Source organism: Cydia splendana, chromosome Z (genome assembly GCF_910591565.1).
Source record: "Cydia splendana chromosome Z, ilCydSple1.2, whole genome shotgun sequence".
In the NCBI taxonomy this organism is placed as follows: domain Eukaryota; kingdom Metazoa; phylum Arthropoda; class Insecta; order Lepidoptera; family Tortricidae; genus Cydia; species Cydia splendana.
In genome coordinates, this window is record NC_085987.1 from 34,152,714 (window position 1) to 34,180,485 (window position 27,772).

Genomic DNA, 27,772 nt, shown 5'->3' on the forward strand with positions numbered 1-27,772 from the left:
GGAAACCATCCCATGTGGTTTCCTGCTTCGTAGGATGAACCTCGATAACCTCACGAACACACTTCACTGTTCCTCACGTTACGGCGGCAAAGTCTGACTGTTCATTAGCTACGTGTACGGAAGCAGTGATGACCATAGAGTGTTCCATAGACTAGACCTGGTATACTCACCATAGATACACTACTTCCTGGTAGGGTTGCCAGCGGTGAATATAGATGTTAGACGTCATCGCAGTGCCTGGCACTCGCGACAGCCGGTGCGAATACAAACGACATTTTTTTCTAGGACAAGCTTTATAATATCAAATGTAAGAGTTTGTAAATAAATGCCTCTAATAATGCCTCTTTGCACTAAGTATATAACTACCTCGTTATCCATTGCAACTAACTGGATTTATTAAAATAATGAATGATATAGTTATCGCGGACGAATAACAGAAATGTCTCAACTGTCAGCTACTTTTTATCAATAAGTGGCTTGTTTAAAGTTATGTACTTAGTGCAAAGAGGCATTATTAGAGGCATTTATTTACAAACTCTTACATTTGATATTATACTTAATGAATGACCCAACCCAACTAGAGCTGGTAGGTTAGACAAACTGCTTATAAGCCGAGTTACCAATTAGACCAGTTTCTAAATAGGAAATTTGCTACTTAGACGATTTGCTACTCAAAAAAAAACCGGGCAAGTGCGAGTCGGACTCGCGCACGAAGGGTTCCGTACCATAATGCAAAAAACGGCAAAAAAAAAAGCGGTCACCCATCCAAGTACTGACCCCGCCCGGGTAAGTAATAGAACGTATACAAACCTATAATATATTGCTCAGAATATATAAATTCAATTAGTATAATTTTGAATGGCATAACATGCAATAAGTATAACGTGCGATACGTATAACAATGAATTCTATAATTTTATAATGTATAATGAACTTTACATATAATATCGTTTATGATAAGTATAAAAATGTATAACGTTGAAATAATATAATATACAAAACAAATACCACGCAATAAACCTAACCTTTTATTTTTCTGGGGGGTAACAGTTCTAACCTAACCTAATACTTTTATGGTAGCAGTTTCGTTCTCTGAGGGGTCATAGTTCTAACTTAACCTAACCTACTTTTCTGGTAGCAGTTTTTTCTGTGGGGGGTCACAGTTCTAACCTAACCTAACCTATTTTTATGTTACGTGTTCCTTTTTCTGTGGGGTAACAGTTCTAACCTAATCTAACCTATTTTTATGGTAGTAGTTTCTTTTTCTGTGGGGTTCAGTTCTAACCTAACCTAACCTACTTTTCTGGTAGCAGTTTCTTTCTCTGAGGGGTCACAGTTCTAACCTAACCTACTTTTCTGGTAGCAGTTTCTTTCTCTGAGGGGTCACAGTTCTTTTTCTGAGGGGTCACAGTTCTAACCTAACCTAACCTACTTTTCTGGTAGCAGTTTCTTTCTCTGAGGGGTCACAGTTCTAACCTAACCTAATCTACTTTTCTGGTAGCATTTTTTTCTGGGGAGTCACAGTTCTAACCTAACATAACCTCTTTTTCTGGTAGCAGTTTCTTTCTCTGAGGGGTCACAGTTCTAACCTAACCTAACCTACTTTTCTGGTAGCAGTTTCTTTTTCTGGGGAGTCACAGTTCTAACCTAACCTAACCTACTTTTCTGGTAGCAGTTTCTTTCTCTGAGGGGTCACAGTTCTAACCTAACCTAACCTACTTTTCTGGTAGCAGTTTCTTTCTCTGAGGGGTCACAGTTCTAACCTAACCTACTTTTCTGACAGTAATTAGTTTCGATGACCTATGAAATACTGAGCTATCCAAATAATTTTACTGATGTTTTGTTCAGATACTTATATAAGATGTTATTCATTATTTTAATTTATATGCATAATGAATGTTATATTAAATGTAATTAGTTTATTAGTATGTTATACCAAACAGCGGTATGTATATTGTATGTTATATTATTTTTATGTTATACTTATTGAAAATATAGATTTAGTGCATTATACATAAGATTAGTATACGTTTTGAACGTTTGTAAACTGAAATTATACCAAAAGTTCGTATTCATTATGATACGCACCCGGTACAGCGGCGACAGAAATACATCATCTGTGAAAATTTCAACTGCCTAGCTATCACGGTTCATGAGATACAGCCTGGTGACAGACAGACGGACGGACGGACGGACAGCGGAGTCTTAGTAATAGGGTCCCATTTTTACCCTTTGGGTACGGAACCCTAAAAAGTAGACCAGATGCTTTTTAGACGAACTGATATTTTAGACGAAATGCGAAGTAGACCATTCGCGAATTAGACGGGTAGCTCCATAGACGAATTGCGAAATAGACCCCGTGCTACTAACCCCATGTATTGTTTTATTCTAAAAGTAGTAAGAAATCATATGGTGTAAAATGAAGGTCTTTGCTGTTATTTTTTTTATTACAGTCATTGAAAAATGTACATATTAGGGTTCAAATATCGCGATTTTCGGTACAACATGTGTCGGTTACAAATTATTGATAATTTACTTGTATAGTAGTTAAGTAAAAGTGTGATATTATATTGAGCGTTAAGTAAGTGTTGGTGACCTAGCGGTAAATCGTGTTGAGTGCCTATACGTAAAAAATACCATTTTCAATAATTATCTTTATTATCAGACGATGCGACGCTCTCTACTCCGCTACCTTTACAGGCAAACCTTTCTTTATGCATTTGATCTCGATCACCCTCGAGTACCTGGATGCAATGATAAAATAGATTAAACGTTTATAGAACAAATGACACAAACCTTTTATAGTGAAGCTATGTATATTTTTATTACAAGTTATTTTTTCTCTTATATCAAGGCAGTGGTATTCTAACTTGCTGTGATAGACAATTAAATCAATAACACCTTATGGCAGCATATTATTTATTAATCAGCACTAAATTATTGTTAAAATTACGTTATTTGCTAATTAAGCTATTAGGGTAGAACGGGGACAACTGAAACACGTCATGATTGAAACTAGCCAAATTTCTTGAAAACTACAACACCTATGCATGTGTCGCAGTACTCAGTCTATGCGGTCGGTCATTCTTAAATCCTGGACCAGTAGCGCTCGAGCAACGCGGTAGTGTTGAGCAGCCGTTCAAAAATTTCGCGGCATAAAGTCAAGTACCTGTGATTTGATTACTTATTTGAGTGTTTTGGATGGGAATTATGGAATCTTTTAACTGCCATTACACAGCGATGGAGTGTTGTTTGTAAATAATATTTAACCTTGAATAGCAGGCCGGTGGCACAGACTATAGGTTAGGTTTCGTTCATGTCGTCTCGGATATGGGTGAATGTATCGATGTATTCAGTGTAATGCCCTGAACACAAATATATAAGATGACAAGCGCGAAAGTGGTGGGGGTAGTTGCTGTGACGTCATAAAGTCGGCAAAAAATACTTTTTTCAACTTGATATACTTTTATTATTTGTTGATATATCTGGTTAATTATTTTTTATCATGATAGAAGATATTCACAGTCTCTTGGTATGTATTTTGGACTAATCCATTCAGCCATTTTCAATTTAGAGTACTTGAAAGTCAACTGTGGATTGTACAATTTTTAAACGTTTTCTAATAATCTGTTAGACCAAGTATTGAAAATGTTACAGTATGTTATATATTTGTGATTTACTCACAAAGCCCTTTCATTGGGTACCCCACATGGTATGTTTAAAAGAATAAAAGAAAATAAAAATAAAATTTGTACTGCCGACTTTATGACGTCACAGCAACTACCCCCACCACTTTCGCGCTTGTCATCTCATATATTTGTGTTCAGGGCATTACATTGAATGCGTCGATCGATAGCATATTCATCCATATCAGAGACGACGTGAGCAAAATCGATTTCTAGAAGACTTTTCTTTCGCTGGCCGGTCTTGCGATGTGAGAACGGTAGAAACAAACGCAATTGGGGACTATTCCTTTCAAGCCTACCCAGATTCCTCGGCAAGCCTCGACCTGGCATTTAGGTACCTCGTCAGAAAATGTATTTTCTCCATCCCTCGACAACAATGTACTTATATTAGTCTTAAAATTTTATTTTCGTATACATTCAGTTACTAAGATTTTCAGATGCCGATAAATTGTAATTTTTTTATTTACGTGTTTCCGAAATTTAGTTGATATGGTGGTATACAGTAGGCGTTATTGAAAATAGATTAGAAATAATAAAAAATCATCCATTTTGCCTATGGTGTTTCAAACGTCCCCACATAGTTTTCAATTAACAAACCTATGGGGTCAATTGAACCACTCCCCCACATTCTCCGTTCTAACTGTAAAAATGAAATAGTTACAGGCCATCAAACGTAAATTGTTTCAACCGTCCACCTTCTACCCTATGAGGTTTAAAGGAAACGTTAACTTTACCATGACGCCTATCGCTGTAACCATATTGTATGGAAGCCACACAATTTGGACCAGCGCACTGACAAGCAAAAATAATACGTTATTAAATGAACGGGCAGACAGACAGACAGAAGCACGAGTGATCCTATAAGGGTTCCGTATTTTCCTTTTGAGGTACGGTACTGTAAAAGTGTAATTATGTGATATAGGGTCATTGCGTCAGTTTACCGTCCAGTGTCTGTTTCCGTCCACTTGGCGTAGTTGCTACACAATTGCGTATAATTTGAATATATAAGATAAGATAATATTTATTTATTTAAAACTTATGCTAGTTTGATACAATGGTAATCATACAATTTATACTTATATACTAGTTTATTCATGGATTCAGGTTAAAATAGGTACTTAAAGATCAATTTAAGAACTTTAATACCGATACAAATGTGTATTTTCTGTCTCTAATGGAAATTTGATAACAATACCTAAACTAAGTAAACATTTACTTGTATCTTAGGTATGCATGTTTTGTAGGTCAGTGTATAAGTGGGGAAGTGCTTACCAAACAAGATGATTATTTATTTATAATAACAATAAACTGTATGACTATGACTATCTTCTACTCTTTAGATCGTTAAGTGGTGACATACTTAACAATTTGTTTGTACACTGGGTGGAGCGTCGCTGTATGAAGAAAAAAAAAGTGCTCTAATCGACCTGGAACCATTGTAATATGTTGCATGTGGATAAGATACTTATGAATATATATTTTTTAATTTTTTTTTGATATATGTTTTAGCCCTCTACTCGAGCTCTGAAGTTTTTATATTTTTCTCAAAAATGGTGTAATTTAGTTTTTTTTTTATTGATAGAAGTTCCAAAAAAACCGTTCCTTTTAATATAATACGACAAAATAAAGGACTAAATAACGTAATAAAAATAATTTATTCATAAAAACAATATGTAATTGTTACAAAAAATATACTGTAAAGTTGTTAAAAAATGTGTTATGGGGCGGTTTCTAAGCATACGTTTAAAATAAAATGATTTAAAGTTTATAATTTTTTTTGTGTTAAAATAGGGCATTAATGTTCGTGATTTAATTCTCGAAAGAATAAATCCATCTCTTGCCTTTTCACCCGCCACGGCGAGCGACGCTTCAGTCACCATTTTAACACAACGTTCAACTGCTTGAGTGTGACAAGGATAAGCCGGGAACTCGGTGATGTCTTGTTGTTGTGATTGAACAAAGTCTTTTAATTCCTCGTCGGTAGAGCTGTTTAGCATTGGAGGGGGGGTCACTTGTGACTTATCCCATATAATCATGTCGGTATAGTCCTTGGCGTTAAAGTTTAAAGCCGGGACTTTGAATATTCTTACTCCCGGTTTGTGATGATTTCGGGCAGCGAGTATTCGTTCTAAGCCGATTTCATTTATATGGAGTCTTTCATCGAATAACATGGATAAAAGCAGATTTTCTGGATGTGCAAAAAATGCGTTTCTTTGAATCACTGGATCAATAATTTTCCTTACATCAGAACTCAAGGGTCTCGAATAGGCAATTAATTCAAACACGTGTTTTGGTCCTTCCTTAAACGAGTTTTCTTTCTTTATGCTGAACCAAACCGGAGCATACACCTTTACAACATATTCAGTTAGTTTCATCAAGTTTGTTGAAGGTATAGGTGTGGCTACATAAACTCTTAAAATTCTGTTGGCCGTTGTCAACTAGCGTGAATGAGCTATTTTCCCCGGATTATTATGAGCCAATTCTTGGGAACAAGTACCACTTCCTATAGCTTGACACATCTCATATAAATACTTTTGATCAGTGCTGAGATCTTTCTCAATCTCTTTTGATAAGGTAGGCACATTAGACGTTATAGGTAAAAAGTCGACGACTGGGAGACTATTACAGTTTTCCAAAGATTTTCCTATAGGCCCCGAATAAGGTTGAGGCCCAGTTGTTGCTCCATCTAGTTTTGTAAATAAATGTCGAAGTGGTAATTCATTTGCATGCAGTTGACATATAAACCACTGCAGTGGCCTCCATAACTGTAATTCTACAAAATGTATTGCTCCGTTTTTCCACCCAGTATTTGTTGCAGTACCATCGCATCCGATGGCTACTAAGTTACTTAAATCAACACTATTCTTCGTAAAAAAATCTTCTATTGATTTTGCTATGGCCTTTCCTGTGCCTGACAAAGTTGTTAAATGTCCTAAATATGTACCACCAGGTTCAGATATTAAGGAAATATGCTCCCTAGTTGCGATTGGTTTGTGTGAACGCTGACCTCGTTTAATGTATAACAATGTCTTGTCTTTTCTGCCATCAAAATATAGGCTGCTAATTTCTTGACAATTGTTGGTATGTAATTCTTCTCGCATTCGCTTTCGAGCTCGTCGAACTTTGCCGTATTTTCCGATGTTATAAGGCCGACATCTTGCAAAACTGCACTTGCGACTGCTGCTGCTGTGCGATCGGAGACGCCGTAACGGTCGCATACTTGAGCTAAGGTTGGTAAAGATGTAGTATTTTTTAAAGGTGCTACATTTGTAAACAACGAACAAGGATGCATAGTTTTAGAAGAGCATGGTTGAGGCTCATTTTCATTTATCGGGTCGGATACAGTTTCCAGAAGTATTTTCTCTTTAGACGAAAAATATGGATTTGCAGTGTCAAATTTCTGGGCTTCCTTCAATTTTCGTTTTAAATTTCTATTTTGCTTTTTAGTTTCAGCCATATCTTAACTACCAATTACCATTTTTCTCTCACGTCTTTGATCAAAGAGAAAATCTCTTTCTAATACAGGTACTTTTTTTTCACGAGGACAATTACAACTGTTGAAATCTTCGCACTTGCAAGTACATATATCGAATAACTCCGAGAGGCACTTCTCCTTCCAGGTTTGAAACTTCGACTGAAAGCTTTCAGTTTTTCTTGAGTTGGGGTAGCGAAGGAAATATATATACTTATCATATATACATTTCAACTGCTTCCGAACACCCTGGAGAGTTATGACGGGCAACGAAGCTGTGGTCTACACTTTGATGATATCACGTACTACTGCATCAAGTACATGATAGGTAGCAGGTTGTTTACCATTTCCCTCAATTGTCAGTTTATTTCGCACGTGTAGCGTATGTTTTAGTACTTCTGCAGTCGTTGGCAGCATACATTTATTAAATGTATTAGCTGACCCCAAAATAGGACAGTCGGATACTATTCGTAGTGTTCGTGTTTGTTTTTTCTGCATAATTTTGAATTATTGGAACAAGTAAACACAAACTTTGAATTATATTTTGACAATAAATAATCTTTTGTGACGCAAAACGAAGCTAGACAACTCGATTTGTAAAGAAACTTCAATTGTTTTGTTGAACTATCCGCTTAATTCATACTTACTTAGGTACGGTAACTACTGCGTGAAAAATGTTACTTTGGCTAAAAGTTGTACATCTCTAATAACGTAACGTTTTCTAATAATATTTATTTTAATGCTAAATATATTTTTTATTTCTTCTGTTATGAGTTTAGAATAAATTAACTATATTTACATTAAAAAAAACAATATTTTGATATAATAGTATTTTTTTAAATATGGACTCGATGTCAGGTTTTTCTAAATTTTCAAGGTGAGAGTAGAGGGCTAAAAGTAGTATTAAATATTTTCTTTATTTATTTCTCATCTTAAGTTAGGTAATTTTATAATATGAATATAAAAGTAAAATATAAAAACACTTACAAAACAATAAAAATTAATATAAACACATTATAAAAAACCTAACCTAGGGTGCCGCCAGCAGCGGGGCAAGGCCCAAGCTACCGGTGGTCAGGGCTGCAGAGAGAGGAACCGGCGGACTATCCGCGCCGTGTCCAAGATCACCGCCTTCTGCATCTGACCCTTGATCCAACCACCTAGCGAGAGTCTCTCAAGGTGTTGGTCGAGACTCTTCGCTATTAGACCGTTTACTGAAACGACTATCGGGACAATGATCGTCGAATCAACATCCCACATGGCGGTTATCTCGTGAGCCAAGTCTAGGTACTATTATTATTTTTATTATTATTTTTCTCGTACACCTGGCAACCTAAAGCAACGTTTTAGAATGGTTCCAAGATGAATTTCCGAAAAAAAAAATCTCGCTCCACCCTATTGTACACACATATGAATCTCTCCAACTTTTCTTAACTTCTATGTGACTATTTCTAGTAGTCTTTCTGTGTCCTCGTACGTCTTGCCAATGAGCAACGTTTGTACCGCTTTTATGCAGACTTTGCCTATATATTCAAGAAAAGTGTATTATTTCAATATATACTCGTGCAAATGGTGAACAATTCTTTGTAGCAACTACGCCAAGTGGACGGAACCAGGCACTGGACGGTGAACTGACGCAATGACCCTAATATACCTATACCTTATTGTGAAAATCTGCCGCCACCGGAGGAAATTTTATGTAGATAATTTATTCTTAAAAAGGGGTCATCCATTAATTACATCACACGTTTAGGGGGAGGGAGGGGGTCAAGAAAATGTGACATGGTGTGACAAGGGGGAGGGGGGAGTCATAAACTTTGTGACGTCACTTTAACTTCATCAGTAACCGAAAATGTATTTAAATTATTTTATACGCTAATTATCATTTAAATAACAAGGTTTTGAAACGATAATCGTTTTTATTCGTTTAATTTTTTTTTAATTAGTTTTGGGTTATAAAATTACTAATATTTCTTTTGTCAAAAATATTTCGATAAAATATTAAATAAATATTTGCCGATTTCGTTGCACTTTGCAGAAATGTGACGTCACACCAGGGGGGAGGGGTTTGCCAAATGTGACCAAGTGTGACAAGGAGGGGGGGGAGGGGTAAAAAAACCTAGAAATTCGTGTGACGTAATTAATGGATGACCCCACCCCAAACCTATTTTGCTATGGGACACCGTTTACGAGTTATTTACAAAAAACTAAACAGGGACTTTAAAATTTATTATTTATAACTTACCCGCTGCTTTGTCTTTTTAAATATTGATCCTAGCGAAAAGTGTTCTACATGTTTCTTGTAGGAAATTTTATGATTATTATTGATGTATAAGATTTTTTTTGCTATGAGTCATACTTTTCAAATAATTAACGAATAAATAAAAACAAGGAAACTTAGAATGTATTAGAACTTTCCCTCATTATTATCTTTTTAAATATTGATCCCTGCGAAAAGTGTACTGAATCTTTTTTGTTCAAAATTTTGTCTAGATTATTATCGTTTAACAACATTTTTTAATATTGGCCACCGTTTTTGAATTTCTTACGAAAAACTAAAAAAAGGGACCTTTTAAGTGATTATAATTAAATATCCCGCGTTAATATCTCTTTGAATATTGATCCTAGCAAAAAATGGTACTGAATCTTTTTTGTAGGCAATTTTATGCAGATTACTTATGTAATAGAACATTTTTTGCTATGCGCCACCGTTTAAGAGTTATTTACGAGAAACTAAAAAAGGGACCTTTAATGTCAAATATCTCACTTCCGGTCAAGATTTCGATCGAGCAACCGGTAAATTCCAATTCAGCGGGGTCTAATTAGGTTAAAAAACCCGGTTGCCAAAAAGTAATATGATTTGCCAGTCGAATCAAGAAGGAGAGCGATTTTGAATTTTTATGTCTTGTCTATAACGTATTCAATAGCATCGCAAAGAAATCGCCGTATTTTATTTAAAACAAAAAACAGTTAGTTTTTTTTTCATGGCAATCAGCTAGGTAGATTAGCTTTACCGGCCAGTATTTAACTTCCTAATATTTAAAGAGTTTGCATCTCATTCTCATTATATATTGAACGCCCCTCGTACGTGTGATACCTTATTAGATTCGTAAAGATGCCTAGAAAAATGTATTCGAAGCGTTTAGCACACAAAAAATATCGAAAGTTATAAACAAAAAAAGGGGGAAGAAGTATGTATATAACCATATACCCGTAGTTAAATTATAAAATACATCATGTCTATCGGCCGTATCCAATTTAGTCTTTATGTGTTATTGCAAAAAGCTAGAGAGTCCTCTTTGTTTTGCAGGAGGAACATAATTGGTAATTATGCTTTGAAAAGCAGGTTGAATGTGCCTCTCTTAATATTTTTCTTTCTTTTCCCTATGATAGTGATGTTATATTATATAGCTTTTATTAAAAGTCCCGATGCAAAAATCATTTAATTTGGGGTCAGCTATTTTTACAGAATAATCTATTAATCAATCTTTGGTACCTATTCTTGATTGTCCTGACTTCATTCCATATAACCCATCTTCTCTAACCAAACATCGTTCTGGAGTTCTTCTTATAATCTCAATAGTGTTTGAACATCGTAAGCCTTTCATTTCCCATCATCGTCATTTGGTGATTTAATTTCGTGTTTGCCGACTCTAATATTAGACTTTTCTAATCCCACTAATGTACAATATGTGTCAGTAATCAGTATAAATCTTTTTTACTTCAGCCCTAATCCCCTTTATGGTTTATGCTCTTGTAAATTCAATTTTTTAATGATAAAAACTAGTACCTATCTGAGTACAAATATTAATTCTTTTATTGTGGTCAGACAGTAAAGCATCAGCATTATGTACAAAGAATCCCTTATAAATTGCATTTTCCCCTCATTAAATCTTTTGTACTGAGTCTTAGTCGAGGGTGGAAGCCCTAAACGACGGCGTTGCATGAACAAGAGATTTCCTTTGGCAGGATTGGTCCTTAAGACCCAAGGATGGATTTAAGAAGTGGAGCCACCGAGATTTTTGATGTAAATTTTTAGGGGGGGGGTCTCAACTTTATCTTGATATCTATATCATTTGAGTTACTAGGCAAAGTTTGGTATCGTTTTCGTATAAATCGGGGATGCCGAATTCATTTGTGATATCATTCTGGCACCATTCCAAAGTAAAAACACATAAATTATGAAAAAAATACTTTTATTTTTATTCCTCTTCACGCTTAAACTGCTGAATTAATTTAGTTGAAATTTGGTATAGAGATGGTTTGAGTCCCAGGGAAGATCATAGGATACTTTTAATGTCAAAAATAATCCCTAAAGGGTGTAAAAAGGAAGGTGGAAATTTGTATGGGGATTCAATAACCGCTGAACCGATTTAGATAAAATTTTGTATAGAGATAGTTTGAGTCCCGGGGAAGAACATAGGATAGTTTTTATTCCAAAAAAACAATCCCTTAAGAATGAAAGGTAAGGTGTATGATTGTATGGGAAATCAATAAACGCTGAACCGATTTGGATGAAATCTATGTCTACATCTTTGATTTAGTTGAAAATGATACTAAACTTGACTTAGAACCTAAACTTAAAGAATTATTAACCTCAGACGTCGCAGACGCTTAGAAACCCCCCCACCCCCCCACCTGCATCAAAAATCTGGGTGGCTCCACTTCTTAAATCCATCCTTGGGTCCTAAGGACCAATCCTGCCAAAGAAAATCTCTTGTTCACGCAACGCCGTGGTTGACCTTTTTATGCTCTGAGCACACTCAACTATCTTGGATCTGTGTGAGTTGAGGTTGACTCATACGTATTAGTAGGTTTTGGGTAATATTTGATTCTGTTTCTTCCTATACTTCGCTTTATTTATATGCCCACACATTTACACTTGTTACACGACTGAGTCTGAACTTGCAATCCATGCAATTTGCAGCCTTTAATTCGCCTGATAAGTACTCAACCTGCCGTTTTTTATAATCGTCTACTTTCGATAGACCTCTCCTATTATTCAGTAAAATTTACAATATTCTAGATGTACGATTCAATATTAGCAGTCTTATACGGAGATTTATAAATATCAACTTAAAGTAATTTTGTGTAAAAAGATAGGATAAAAATACTGTTACAAATAGAGACTCCAGTACGTACTGTCGCATTGCAGTCTTTACCATGACACTGTAAGCAATTTCCAATTAACATTAAGGTGAATTAACTTCAGAGGTAAATAGGGGTTGATAATATTTCGGTTCACGATTACCTACTGCAAAAACATGCCTCTTAAATGTAAACCCCAGGCCATATGTATGGAAACAAGCTTATATGACAAATGATTTTCATGCGATGGATTTCTGTACTACTTATTGACATTTAGAATACCAAATAGTAAAAATGATGTTAGAACATTTTAAAAGTAAATAACTCATTCTCGTTATGATAATTGCCTGCTCAACATTTTGTAAGGCAAATAAAATGGGCGATATGTAACTTTCCAATTTTGTGTTTTTTATCTTATTAACAACATATTACTAGGATGTTTTAAAAGTTAAGTTACACAGTAAGTTTTTCATCTTTTGGGTTACCTAATATAAGTTTTTGGTTACCAATATACCTACCTACTATAGCAATAATAGCAAAAAGGGGACATTAAAGGAAACGTTGTTTCCATGCCTTTATCCTGGAGTTTATGGTCTTAAGTAAATACGAAGCACAAGTTAACCGGTTTAAAAAAGTTTTTCCTAGAAATCTCATGATGATTTTATTTTTTATATCGTCGTTTAGTAATGGATATAACTAGTATAGCTACTTCCGCATCTCGTAGGGACTTGGTAGGGATTACTTTATAATGTTTACGCGTAACAAATTTAATTACTTACGGTAGCATTACACAATCTTGCTCGGCACTGCAAAACAAAGTGAGCCTAAAGCTTTTGTGACAAATAATTGTTTCAAAAAGTATTATTTAAGTGTTAGATATATTACCTCTGATAGACATGACGGTCCAGTACACTAGACAACAAATTTAAACATTAACATAAGTACATCACATGGTTGTGTGACGGACCGTACCAGAAAGAAAGAGACAAGCAATAATTCATAAACGGCTGGACTGATCATGTTTGCTATAGTTTTCATTGAAAGTATTCATGTAAATAGTAGCCAATTTTATTGCACTTTGGTTGTCATTGTCGAATTTGCTGGCTTGAATACCTAAGGACTGGCCGCGTAGCCAAGATGCCAATCGCTCACGCTCCGTAGCGATCGAAACGGAACTGTCACTGTCGCACTAATATGGAAGAGTGATAGAGAGACATAAAGCTTTTCGTTGTCGAAGCGATAGCGATTGTAACCAACTAGGCAGGCAGTTCATTTTATTAAGCGGACACACAAAAAAAGTTTAAATAACATTTTACTAATTCTGGAATCGCTTTATTTAGATAAATATAATAAAAACGGAAGCCAACGCAAAACATTTTAATGTAAATATAGTGTAATATAATAACATCGGTAACATTTTCGAACTTTTACCCGGTTGCGCCGCGCCGTTCAAGTGCCTGCACATCAATTTTTGACACTTTTCGACAAGTTGTAAACAACATTCGTTTGAATTCTTCCAATGTTTTAGCTTCTCATCTACCCTTTTTAAAGTGCATCTTCACAATGGTCTAGTACCACTCCATGGGGTGGAGCTCCGTGCAATTAGATGAGTTGACTTGTTTTTGAACGAAATCAATGTTTTTCAAATTCAGTAGCTCCACTGTCTGACCAGCATATAGTGGGCACTTGCCAAATCAGACCAAAATGAAGAGGTGACATTATGCGTCTGATAGACGGAAAGTAGTCGTTTTTGGATGCATTATTTTCAGTAAATGTCGCAACCAAAGTTCATGTCGTAAAATAGAACAAACTTTTTAAGGCCACAGGAACCAATTGCCTCCCAGACAAGGACTTTCTTCACGAATTGGTCAATTTTGATGTTACTCTCCTCGTCGCATATATGATCTTCTACAACGGCATGGTAGCATTGGGGCCATTGGTAACGTACTACAGCAACATTTTACGCATTTTCCGTTCTCCATTAAAATGCAACGAAATTTATCTTAATGTAAAATGTAGTACCTACAGTTTGCCGCTTCTTTTTTTTTCGATTGCTTTTGCTGCTCTGCAATTCTTTTGGCCATTTTTTGCTTTTTATGGTGTCGCGTTCTTGAGCGTTCTAACCTACTAGATGTCCCGTAGGGATGGGAATTATATATGAGTAGGCAGAAGAACGGTAAAAAATAATTATTTATTGCTTCAACTAGCTCAGGTGGTAAAAAACGGGTGATGTCGTGGTTCGCGCTAATACTTGGTAAAGATCGGATTCCGCTAATCGTTTGCAGCCGAAGTACTCCCCTGACGGTGCCGAGGTGGTAGGCGCTGGTGTTTTTGGTCGGCGCTGAGTTCAGCGCAGCTCGGAACTGCGTGGCGCTGAGTCGGGGAAAGGGCCAGAAGCACGCCAGTAGCAAAACGGCAAGCGGGCGGCAAGCAGGCGGCAAGCAGGAAGCCAACAAAAGTCACTGGACTTTGGACCCTGGAACGCGCCATCAGAGAATGCGTTAGAAACGGTCCATAAGCCTTTGTGAACACCAACGGCAAGCGGGAAAGCACTATGGTAGTTGTGTTGCCGTGGAAGTTCACAATTCAGATACGGAGATTACAAAAATGCGAGGTAATTTAACGAAAGAAAGAAATTTATATGCAATTATATTTTTAATACAAAATGGAGGGTCGATTGACAAAAGGCCATGATGACTATGAACAAAACTATAGTGAAGAAGTGATAAATCTTTAGTTAAATGGCAATTACTATGAAATGGTTGTGATTTCGATATGCAAGTTAAAATTCCAAAGCAATAAGATAGCACTACAACATTCTAAGCAACTACTTAGCATATAAAATGTATCCACTTACCCAATTCCGGGTACACTTAAAGACATAATTAACACCACAGTGATTTTATTTTAGTTGAGGAACACGTAGGGACGAAGTTAAATTCGATTACGGTTTCGATATTTGATCCGTAGCAGAGATCGATAATTAAACGACGTGCGTTCCACTCAACTTCTAAGGTAAAATGAACCCTCCGTCCACTAAAATCCATTTGTTAGGATCCATTATGGATCCGAGTGGACCTTTTGTGCGTTCAGATCTATCAATGGATTTTAGCAGACTTCATTGAGCACTAGTATCCAAATAGATTATGTTGAACTAACAAGTCTCCTGAAATCCATCAATGGATTCATGTAAACTATTTATAGCCAGCGATCCTTAGGTGGATTTTAGTTAACTTTGATGTCGAATATAATCCATCAATTGAGTCATGTGAACTTTTAATAAACAGGTTGTAAGCTATTAACTTATTAAATATGTATAAATGGAAAAATCATAGTTTTCGATATGTTGGTCTATGTAAACGCTCATTATTTTATACACACATGTAAATCTTAACTATCATCATCAACAGCAGCAGCAGCAGCCTATATATGTCCCACGGCCCGAGGCATATATACACGATGATTTTTAATCGGTGATCAGGAACCAATTTTTTTATTCAGTTATCGATGGCGATCACATTTAACTATGAAACCAACTGCGAAATCGCGAAAAAAAATTAACTCTCTCATAGAAAATATCAACATCGGACCAGCCCTACTGTATGAAACAGGCAATTATTTTTTTGTGATTTCTAGGTTGGTTTCATTGTTAAATGTGATCGCCATCGATGACTGAATTAGAAAAATTGGTTCCTGATCACCGATTAAAAATCATTGTGTATAAATATAGTCCATTTGACCGTCCGTCAGATAATTATATATATCATTCTGACGAAACAAGAATACGACAAATTAGGAATCCGACGAAACAGGAATCATTCAGTAATTAAACAAAGACAAAACAAAATGTCTCCGACTAAGCGTTGTGCTTGCCAGTGCAAGCCCTGATCCTCCTGCTGATGATTACAGTTACACATTGGCGAAGTGAAAACGTCGAAATAATCGGCCACAGAAATACTGTCACGGCAGATAAAGCGAAAGAGAGGGAGATAGACGAAACTTTGTGCATCAAGGTTCGCGGTAATCGTACCAAAATCCATGCATGTAGGCTAGTGTGTTAATAAGTAATTTTAAAAATTAAAAAACCCCCCTACGCACATGACAAAATAGCTGATAACTTCAAAACGGCTGAACCGATTAGGATGAAACATGTCTAAGAACCACCGCTGGAAAACTAGCTTTCAAATAAAAAAACCGCATCCAAATCGGTTCACCCATTTAGGAGCTACGGTGCCACGGACAGACACACAGATAGACTCACAGACAGACACACTAAGCGATCAAACTTATAAACACACTGTGGCGTAAAGCCAGGGGTGTGGACTGTAGTTTCTGTCAGTTCCTATCGTAACACTATACTGAGGTACAAAAGGGTGAGCGCGCTTACCGTTAGTCTTGTGGTCTGCAGCTGGCAGAGGCCTCTGCGGGTGGATTGCTGCTTCCTCGTTATTTACGCACTGAATTATGAGTTTTTACTGGGGTTTTTCTGTTTCTTGCGAATTAGGCGATCTATTTCTTTCGCGATTTTACGGTGACACTGACACTGTTAGTTATTATTTTTCAGACCACCTTTTCTGTGTCGCCGGCCAGTAGCCTCGCTACCTCAAGTAAATCAGTATAGCAGTATTAAGGTTGAATACTAAACACCCCCCACCGAAAGCACTATGTGGCTTTCTCATAATATGAAAAAAGGAGAGAACAGAACTTGCGCATGTATAGGCGCGAAAAATAAAATATATGCAATTAATGCGATAAAAAGAGGGGATTTAGTGAGTATAGGGCAGAGGACACAGTTTATTAACAGGTCTCAAAAAAGAATTGTTAGCTCTTGTGCGCAGAGTAACCTTGCGCACAATGCCGTCTAAACCGGGATGTGTTTGTTGGACAATTGCAAGTGGCCAACTGCAAGGAGAAACTCGGTCGTCCTTGACCAACACTATGTCTCCTACATTAATATTGGGAGGCGAGGTGAACCATTTTGACCTTTGCTGTAAGGTATGTAAATAATCTTGGCTCCATTTCTTCCAAAACAGGTGAGAGCAATTTTGCAAATATTGCCAACGTGATAGATGATTTACAGGTACAGACTGCAAATCATACTCTGGTACAGCTGTCAGACTCTTGCCTATCAAGAAGTGTCCAGGAGTTAGGACATTAAACTCGTGAGTAGGGCATGCTCCCGGGAATTCCCGGTTCTCAATTTCCCGGGAATTCCCGGGAATTTTATAGTGTCAAAAGAACCGGTACTGAAGCCCCGGTACCGGTACTTCCCGGTTCTCATCATATGACTATTTATTCCCATTTCAATAGTAGTAACTAGTAATGTTTTAGTACTTTAGCTCGGGACATTAAATAATGGTGATATGAAACGGGGGACCCAAATAACCCAACAAACTATCGTAGTAAAGTAAGCATTCCAATATTTTCAATTGATATTACGGATAATGGTAAATTGTAAAAATACACCCAGTTTTCTATTTCAATTTTGTTTTTATCTGAAACATCGCTCAGTAAGGTAAACATACTGGTACTCGACGCGGTCCCAGTACATGTCATCTTGAAACTTAAGTCATTGTCAATAGAGATGACAGCAAGGTGTCATCTATTTGGCATTAGCATGTCGAGCACTAAGTACGTTTACCTTACTTTTATGCTGGTTACATAAATTTCGTAAAATAGATTGGAACGCCAATTAAAGTGTCTTTTAGGGTTCCGTACCTCAAAAAGAAAAAACGGAACCCTTATAGGATCACTCGTGCGTCTGTCTGTCTGTCCGACCATTCCTCTTTATCTCTGAAACTACTTTGAATTTTTTTTGAAAAAATACACAAAATAGTACTTTACCTATAGATGACAGGAAAACCTATTAGAAATGTGCAGTCAAGCGTGAGTCGGACTTATGTACGGAACCCTTGGAACGCGAGTCCGACTCGCACTTGACCGGTTTATTTTTTTAATAAAATTAGTCACTTATTAATTAATACTTCCGCAATTATTTATATGAAAATAAGTCATTTATAAAGATTGTACGCTAACACAAACAATTTCTTACAAATTATCATAAGATGCCTTGAGAACCGGGAAGAACCGGGAATCCCGGTTCCGGCCATGCCCAGAACCGGGAAATGAAATTCTTGGTACCGGGACCGGTACTGCATGCCCTACTCGTGAGGATTATCACTAGCCGGCAGAGCGCATAATGGCCGTGAATTCATTATGCCTTCAATTTTACAGAAAATTGTAGTTAGCTCCTCAAAAGTCAAAGCTTTGTCACCGACAGCACGCACAAGATGGTATTTTGCAATGCGAACGCAACTCTCCCATAAACCACCCATGTGAGGGGCGCTAGGAGGATTGAACTGCCAGTTAATCAAGCGCTGAGCGCAGCCGTTAAAAATATCCTGTTGAGTGCTCTTGTCAGACATGCATTTCTGAACATCAGCAAGATGTTTACTGGCTGCTGTGAAATTCGTCCCACAATCGGAATAAAAGCATGCCGAGAGACCGCGACGGGATACGAATCTATCTAGAGTAGCCAAAAAGCAATCGGCAGATAGAGAGGAGAGCGTTTCCAAATGCATGGCTTTAGTTGAAAAGCAAACGAAGACCGCTAAATAAGCCTTCTCTATCTTCGCATTGCGCCGTAAGCTTTCCTTTATATAAAAGGGTCCGGCCAGGTCCACACCTACATGCTCAAACACCTTATTAGGCAACAGCCGAGTTGATGGAAGGTCACCCATTTTAGGCTGCAGCAGAGTGGGTCTACATTTGTAGCAGCTCTTGCACTTTGAATGAATGGAACGAATAAGGCTACGAGCCGACAAGATCCAATATCTCTGGTTGAGAATATTCTGCAAGGTCTGCGGACCTGTGTGTAAATATTTCTTATGAAAATATTCAACCAAGAGCTTTGTAAACCTATTTTGCTTCGGCAACAATATAGGATGCTTCGCATTGTAAGGCAAGTCAGAGTGCGGGATACGACCCCCCACCCTGAGGAAGCCTCGATCGTCAAGAAAGGGTGCAAGCTTCCTTAACGAAGGGATGTACGTTACGCCCTTTTTCAAAGTTTCGATTTGCTCTTTGAAGTAGGCTGCTTGTACTAATTTAATCAAGGTATCATGGGCTTGATTCAAGTCTTTAGTCGTTAAGACTTGGTTGCAAATCGAAACGTCACCACGGAACCGTCGCAGTAAACGTAAGATCCAGGCGATGCTTCTTTGCATTCTAGAATAAGAAGAGAACTGGTTGCAAACACGATCAACGAATTCCAGTTTAACTTCTTCTCCCGTTTGTTGAGATAGTAAATTAAATGTATTTGTATTTAATTTCATCTCTGGGATTTGTGTTTCACATTTATTTATGAAAGTGGAAACAGGCCAATTCTCACAATCGTCATACATCCAGGCAGGCCCTTCAAATCACTGAGAGCTACCAGCCATGAACTGCGACGGAGAAACACCTCGCGAGGCGACGTCTGCCATGTTGTTTTCGCTGTTCACATGACGCCACGCATGAGGAGGTATTGACTCTGTTATTTGTGTAACACGGTTACACACAAATGTTTTTAGTTTATAAGCGTCAGTTTGTAGCCACGCCAAGACAATAGACGAATCTGTCAAAGCTGTGATTTTTGTCACATTAACCCGAATTAAACATTCACACGCGTACTTCATTAGTTTTGCAAGAAGTGCTGCGGCCATAAGTTCCATTTTCGGGATAGTCTGAACTTTGACAGGTGCTACCTTTGATCTCGCCATTAACAATCTGCACTTAACGTTAGACTGATGTCGTGAGACGACGTAGATGCAGGCGGCGTACCCACGAGAAGACGCGTCGCTAAATCCAACAAGTTCGCATTCAGTTACATTTGGAAGCAAGATATGCCGTTGAATTTGCAACTCGGATAGTCGGGGTAGTTCGTCAATGAACGTCAACCACTGCTCGCATACGTCTTGAGGAAGTGGATCATCCCAACCGAGACCCACCTTCCAAAGGTCCTGAAGAATGCACTTTGCAACAAATGTGCATGGAGCAATGTATCCAACAGGATCATAAATTGACGCAAGAGTCTTCAGTACAGATCGCTTAGTATTGACGGTATCTTGTTTATTCAACGAGAAGCTGAACGCGTCAAACACCGGAGACCATTTCAAGCCTAAAAGCTTTATTGAAACGTCATCCCTGTCCTTCTGAAAAGTGACAGTAGTTTCACGATGTTCAGCCGGGACGCGCTTAAACAATTGTTCAGAGTTGCTCGACCACTTCTTAAGTACAAGTCCTCCGCACTGTAGCATATTAATCAACTCGTCCTGTAATGCACATGCCTGAGAGAAGGTGGCGCATGACCACAGGATATCATCCATATAGATGCCTTGACGTATAACTTCAGCAGCAGAAGGGAAACGTTCGCCTTCATCACTGGCTAATTGTAGTAAAGTGCGTATGGCCAGAAATGGACTAGAACTCACGCCATATGTGATTGTTTTCAACTCATAGACTTTTATCGGCTCGTCAACGGACGATCGATATAAAATGTGTTGATATTTTCGATCAGATTCGCGCACAAGGATTGCACGATACATTTTGCAAATATCACTTGCAAAACAGTATTCGAGTAATCGAAAATTTGTTATTATGGCACCTTTATCACGGTATAGGTTTGGTCCCGTCAACTGGGTGTCGTTAAGAGAGACGTTTGTAGACGTTTTCGCACTAGCATCAAAGACTACGCGCAACGGAGTAGATGTGTTGCTTGGCCTTAAAATGCTGTGATGTGGTACAATATATTTGCTCGGCTCGCTACCAGTATACAATTCCATGTGGTCTAGTTTCTCATACTCCAACATGAAGTCATTGTAGGTTTGCTGCAGCACTGGTGAGCGCGCGAGTTTGCGCTCTGTTGCTAGCAGTCGTCGCTCGGCAGCAGCGCGAGAGTCTCCGAGTATCGGCGCATCAGGAACAAAAGGCAGCGGCACGATATACCTCCCCCCCTCATCACGGGAGTGATCACGCACGTAAATGTCTTCAGCCAGTTGATCTTGTGGGCAGAGTACAGGTTTGCACGGCAATTCCTCTACTTCCCAGAAGTCACGCAGCGTTTTGTCCAAAGTCTTCTCTAAAGAAATCGTCAGATGGAAACTCTGTGTTGGTAGTTCGGTGTCGTTGTATAATCTTCCGCTAACGACGTACCCAAAAATGGTTTTAATAACCTTTGGAATGTTCGGTTTGACAGTAGTAGGCTTGTCCATAATCAATTCGGACACGACGCCATTGTCCAGTAGAATATCCACCGATGACTTCTCGAAAAACAACGGGTCTGCTAATTCAAAATTCTTGTATTCTTCCACAACTTCTGGCGGAAACGAAACATTTGGCATTTCAGATGACACTTTCTCCGCGACGACCATCTCCACCTGGAAACTCGGAACGTCCGATTTACACGGCTTCAAGTCGCACGTCACCATGCCAAAGTTTTTGACAAGTTCACCTCCAAGTCCTGATACTGTGTAAGGACATTTGTTGCGAGGTAAGCCCAAACGTTGAGCACAATTCAAAGTAATAAATGAGCTTTGCGCTCCAGAATCAAGAACAGCACGGCAGTTCTGATGTTGACCGGTGATGTCAACCACTAGAGTCCTCGTAGTCCCCAACACTACACCGTAAGAACTTTAATTTTCACTCACGGAATGAAGATTCTCAGTTCCAGTTGGAGCGGGCGTCACACTCACGGAGCGCGGCGGCGAAGGCCCCGCTGCATGCACGGCAGCGCGGGGCGTCTGCAGCGTCGGCACGGCCGGTGCCTGCAGAACACTTGCAACCCGATGTAGCAAATAATGATGAGGCTGAGAGCAAACTCCACAAGTCATGTTGCTCTTACAACTTGACGCTTCGTGACCACTTTTCAAACAGTTGCTGCATATCTTCAAGGCGTTGACACGGTCAATCCTATCTTGAATCAACAGTTTACGAAACTGTTCGCAACGATAAATCAGATGATTTGAGTTGCAATGCACGCAAGTCAGTTTGTTTTGGTACGAATTATTTTGAGTATCATTATTACGCGAAACAGTTAATCCAACCTTTTGCGAAGACGAGGTCGCGTTCGAATATTTGAAACTGGCAGGTTTATGACTCGGTTGCTTGAAGTTGACAGGTGACTTCACTTTGACTTGTTGATTATTTATAGTCCGGGAGCTAGTACTAGGAAAAGTATGTTCCAACACTTTAATTTGTTTGTTTACAAAATTTATTAATTCCGCGAAAGTCGGTAATTTATTTTGATCGCGGCTTTCTTCAAACAATTTTCGAGTATGACTGTCTAGCCCGCGAAGTGCCAGATGGCATAACAGATAGTCGTCCAAGTTCTCAATCTGCAAGGCGTGAATAGCTTTCAAGGAATGGTCAAAAGTTTCTACGAATGAGGTTAAATTCGCTGCACTGTCTTTTGTCAAAGGTGAAAAGTTCAGCATTTTATCCAAATACCTGCCGGTCAACGCCCTGACATCTTGGTACTTATCAAGTAAGCTTTGCCAAACTACAGGATAGTTGTAAGACGTGATCGGAAGACTCTTGATAATATTCAGTGCTGGGCTTTTGACACAAGACAGCAGATAATGAAATTTATCTATGTTCTCGAACTTGCGATTGTGAACCAAAGACACAAATGTATCATGAAATGTGGCCCAATTCTCCACCTGACCATCAAATTCAAACAAGGTCAGCTTCGGTAAATGTGGCCTAGCGAAACAATCATCCTTGGTTTCAGTGAAATTATTTTTGGCTGGCTCCTGGACTAGACGGTTACAGTTCAAAGCTACCTTTTTGCAAGCGAAATAGAAATCGTCGAAACTTTCTAACGAGCTTGTTGAAGGTTTAGCTTTGGGATTTGCCTGCATCTCCAGCATGATAATCTCCATGACAATTTTTTCGAAGTCGCAACGTGCGTCATCGAGTTCCGAAAACTGTACCATGTAATCTTGCACCGAGTCTAGACTATCCAATTTAACAGTTTTGGATACATCATAAGCCTTTTGTAATTTGTTAAACAAATATTCTTTTTTGAGTGTCAACGTATTTATTTGCAATAACAATTGCACCTCGCCTTCCGCCATTGTTTGTCACGGACAAAAATGTATGACGAATTGAATATTTTATTGAAATAGATATCAGTAAAAACCGTAGAAAGAAATAGGAAACAGCGAGATAATATGCGGAATACGATCCGCAAGGGAAACGCAACGGTTAGCCTATAGAAGATAGGATTTGGGGAAAAATAAATCTAGGAGGGTTCAAAATTTGGGAAATTTAAGATTCGGCTCGGAGGCCAGAAAATGTGGCGTAAAGCCAGGGGTGTGGACTGTAGTTTCTGTCAGTTCCTATCGTAACACTATACTGAGGTACAAAAGGGTGAGCGCGCTTACCGTTAGTCTTGTGGCCTGCAGCTGGCAGAGGCCTCTGCGGGTGGATTGCTGCTTCCTCGTTATTTACGCACTGAATTATGAGTTTTTACTGGGGTTTTTCTGTGTCTTGCGAATTAGGCGATCTATTTCTTTCGCGATTTTACGGTGACACTGACACTGTTAGTTATTATTTTTCAGACCACCTTTTCTGTGTCGCCGGCCAGTAGCCTCGCTACCTCAAGTAAATCAGTATAGCAGTATTAAGGTTGAATACTAAACACACACCTTTTTTTGCGCCGGGGGTTAAAAATTGTTAGGAACCGTTAATTGATCTTCGTAGGTTATAGACCGGGAGATAGTGACACATTTTACTGGGTCATTTGTACCAGTATGGCGGTTCGTCAGGGGTCTAAGCATGTAATGAAGGAAAGAAAATGCTATGACCATAGCGCTGGTACCGGCGGCCCAATCGCGTGGGCGTTAGTCGAACGTGTCGGATAAAATACGAGTGTCGAACGATTTGTTCCACAAATATCCTCGTATTTTCCGATAGTCCATAAAAAAGAAGTAGGCGGTAGCGTAATGCCATACTTCTCCGGTGTGACTTACAGCCCGCCATACTGAGGCGAACACGTTAATAAAAAAAAACAATTCAATCATTTGTGCCAAGCTAATTTTTGCACAGGTGATCATCGTCGAGCAGCCATTCATGGACATCACCATGCCATACTCTTCGGATGGTTCCAAATGCCCGCCATACCGCCGCAAGGAAGTTAATTTTTTTTTTCTAAACGATTTGTACCAGTCTTGCATTTAAATTGTTGGAGAGTATTTGATAAAATGTGACCGTTATTATAATTGCCATACTTATAGTAGGGGGAAAAAGTGCTGCCATACTTGAAAAACTTATTTAATCGACACGTTTCAAAAATACGACTATACAATACGTAAAATATTTTTTTACAGCATGGCATCATCATATTCTGTTTGATTGGATACAATTATACCTAAAAAAAAATATTCCGGATTATAACTACGGGGCGGACGACTGTGAGACTTAAGCCAAGACTTAAAAAATAAAAAAAAAATTGACGATTTGTACCAGTATGGCATTTGGATTTTTGGAAATTAGATGATGCAATGTGACCATTATTGTATTTGCCATACTTCTAATAGGGGGAAAAAGGGGCACCATACTTGAAAAAGTTGATATTTCGACGGGTTTTCAAAGTACAAGACATAAAATCATTTGTTACAGTATGGCATCTTTGTATCCGGATCGTTTGGGTAAAATTCTACCTAAAAAAATATCCCATACTGTTACCATGGGGCGGAAGATTGTCACACTCAAGCAAGATATGAATTTAAAAAAAATGGAACGAATTGTTACAGTATGGCATTTTTAATTTACGAACGTTGGAAAAAAAACGTTTGGGAAAATTACACCGTACTTATGGTGAAGTGCCAAGGTGGTGCCACCCTCGAAAAATTTATTTTCTAGAGGGTTTTTTTAGTGTTGAAAAATTAGCCTATACCGTAACCAGGGGGCTGGAGCTTCCACACTCGCTCTATGTCGACAACCAATACAATATTGAAACCATTTTTCGAAGTAGCCCATGATGCTGAAGTTCGCAACGTTGGAATGCAAGAAAAATATTGATTTTTATTCACGATTTAGTTCTTTTTTTAATTATCCACATTTTTCGAGTCGATATTTTTTTCTGAGTGCAAAAATCGATCGTTTTATCATTCACAATTAAATTCTGAATTAAAATAAAGAGCTTTGGCGAAGCAAAATAAATTCGTTGCATTCCAACGATGCAAACTTCAACGTCATAAATAGCCCACCTGTAATATCGTGAAGGGTATACATGTGAAAAAAAATTATGTGCAATATCAATATTAATGCAGTTTATTCCGAAATAATTATAAAAGTTTATAGACTTTAAACATCCTCTAAACCGGAATCCCCGGCATTTTCGAACTCGTTTTCGTCGTCTTCGTCGCTGCTTACTGCATCAGTATCTATAAAATTATTTAATTTATTCAAACAAGCGCAGCACACAATCGCAAATCGTCAACATAAAATTATTTTCCTAAATATTTACCTTCGTCTTCATCTTTCCTTCTTCATCCTTTTCTTCTTCATCTTTTTCTTCGTCATCGTTTGTTGCGTTTATAACGATCTCGCTTATGGTTGAAACGTTTCATTTTACTGGCAACACAGTGGTAGATTTGATGTAATTTAATGGTGAATGGAGGTTTACAGCAAGATGAGCCGAGATCTCTATGATTCGAGAAATCGTTCGAGCTGTGGTAGCCGTACAATATTATTCAACATAATATATAGTTATAAGACAAGATTGCCGCCACCTACGTCTTTGAAATTTTGGATTTATATTCGGTAAAACTTAAACTTTCAGGAAAAATTAGTGCCATACTGGTACAAATCGTCAAAAATACGAATAAAATCTTACAATTAAAAAAAAATATTGTGCACATTTGCCACCTCCTACAGGTATGGCATTATGAGATTTCTATTTATGATCACACAGAAAGTGTTGAAAAAAAAATTCAAGATGGTACAAATCGTTTAGCAATAAAAAAAAATTAACTCCCTTGCGGCGGTATGGCGGGCATTTGGAACCATCCGAAAAGTATGGCATGGTGATGTCCATGAATGGCTGCTCGACGATGATCACCTGTGCAAAAATTAGCTTGGCACAAATGGTTGAATTGTTTTTTTTTAATTAACGTGTTCGCCTCAGTATGGCGGGCTGTAAGTCACACCGGAGAAGTATGGCATTACGCTACCGCCTACTTCTTTTTTATGGACTATCGGAAAATACGAGGATATTTGTGGAACAAATCGTTCGACACTCGTATTTTATCCGACACGTTCGACTAACGCCCACGCGATTGGGCCACCGGTACCAGCGCTATGGTCATAGCATTTTCTTTCCTTCATTACATGCTTAAACATTACACTGGTACAAATGACCCAGTAAAATGTGTCTCTATCTCCCGGTCTATTAGGTACAAGTAGGTTTTGGCGTCTATTATACTACATTGATGTGGATCTGAGTATAACAAGTGTTCAATAAAATCCATTGATGGATCAGCGTAAATATTGGAGTTTCTCAAAATCCATTGATGGATCCAAATGTACAAAAAGTCCACTTCAGCACGTTGTGGATTCTAGTGTCCAATAAATCCGTTGAAATCCATTGATAGATCTGAACGCACAAAAGGTCCACTCGGATCCATAATGGATCCTACCAAATAGATCTTAGTGGACGGAGGGAAGAGCCAACGCCGTGCGCGATGACATAGCGCACCGTTCAGTGCATTCGTTCATGCTGCACTCGCGAATGTGAACATTATTGTGAGTGAATGTTATAACTATGGCGTGACATATTTAAATTAACCAGCGTGATGATGATTTTATAATCTAAATTACCTAGTTCTAAGACAGTATTTTTAACCGACTTCAATTTCATAGAAGGAGGTATTCGGTTGTGGCTATATTTTTTTTTTTATGTACGTTCACCGATTACTCCGACATCCGTAGTCCGATTTGAGTAATTCTTTTTTTTTGAAAGGAGCTACCTCCGAGTTGGTCCCATTTTAATTTGGTTCTGTTCTGATGATGGGATTCATGAGGAATTGAGGGAACTCCTCAAATTTTAAAGGCACATGCATGGTGTTTTGGGCGTTTTCTTAAGCAACTCGAGCATTTTCTCCCGAAAACCACCAATTTGATGAAGTGGACCTGATGATGATGATTATTTTGATGTTAATGATGATGATTTCTTTATATGTAGGTAAGTATGTTCAGCGATTACTCCGGCACCTGTGATCCGATTTGAGTAATTCTTTTTTTGTTTGGAAGAAGTTACCTCCGAGGTGTTTCCGTATTATTTTTGGTTCTGGTCTGATGATGGAATCCATGAGAAATTGAGGGAACTCCTCAATTTTTAAAGGCACGTGTTAAGTGATTTCGGAGTTTTCTAAAGTAACTCGAGCATTTGCTTCCGTAAATCACCAATTTGATGTACTGCAACTGTAGCCTTACCACGAGTTTGACATTGACATATTCGCTAACGTCTTATGCATCTAAGTGT

General features: G+C 38.1%; 1 protein-coding gene across 11 annotated transcripts in view; it reads right to left on the bottom strand.

The window, feature by feature from the left end:
* Positions 1 to 27,772, bottom strand: part of LOC134803977 (keratin-associated protein 9-1-like) — a 97,686-nt gene that overhangs the window by 25,632 nt on the left and 44,282 nt on the right. For 5 of the 11 annotated variants that reach the window (XM_063776830.1, XM_063776825.1, XM_063776828.1 and 2 more), the window contains 3 exons: positions 13,132 to 13,158; positions 13,026 to 13,052; positions 12,301 to 12,327 (listed from right to left, as the gene is read on the bottom strand). The exons of 1 other annotated variant lie outside the window; for it this stretch is intronic. In XM_063776830.1, coding sequence (XP_063632900.1) covers positions 12,301 to 12,327; positions 13,026 to 13,052; positions 13,132 to 13,158 — 81 coding nt within the window. Of the gene's footprint in view, positions 1 to 2,613; positions 2,745 to 4,420; positions 4,479 to 12,300; positions 12,328 to 13,025; positions 13,053 to 13,131; positions 13,159 to 27,772 lie in introns of those variants that run through there. 5 more of the 11 variants (XM_063776834.1, XM_063776832.1, XM_063776833.1 and 2 more) reach the window with 4 other exon arrangements.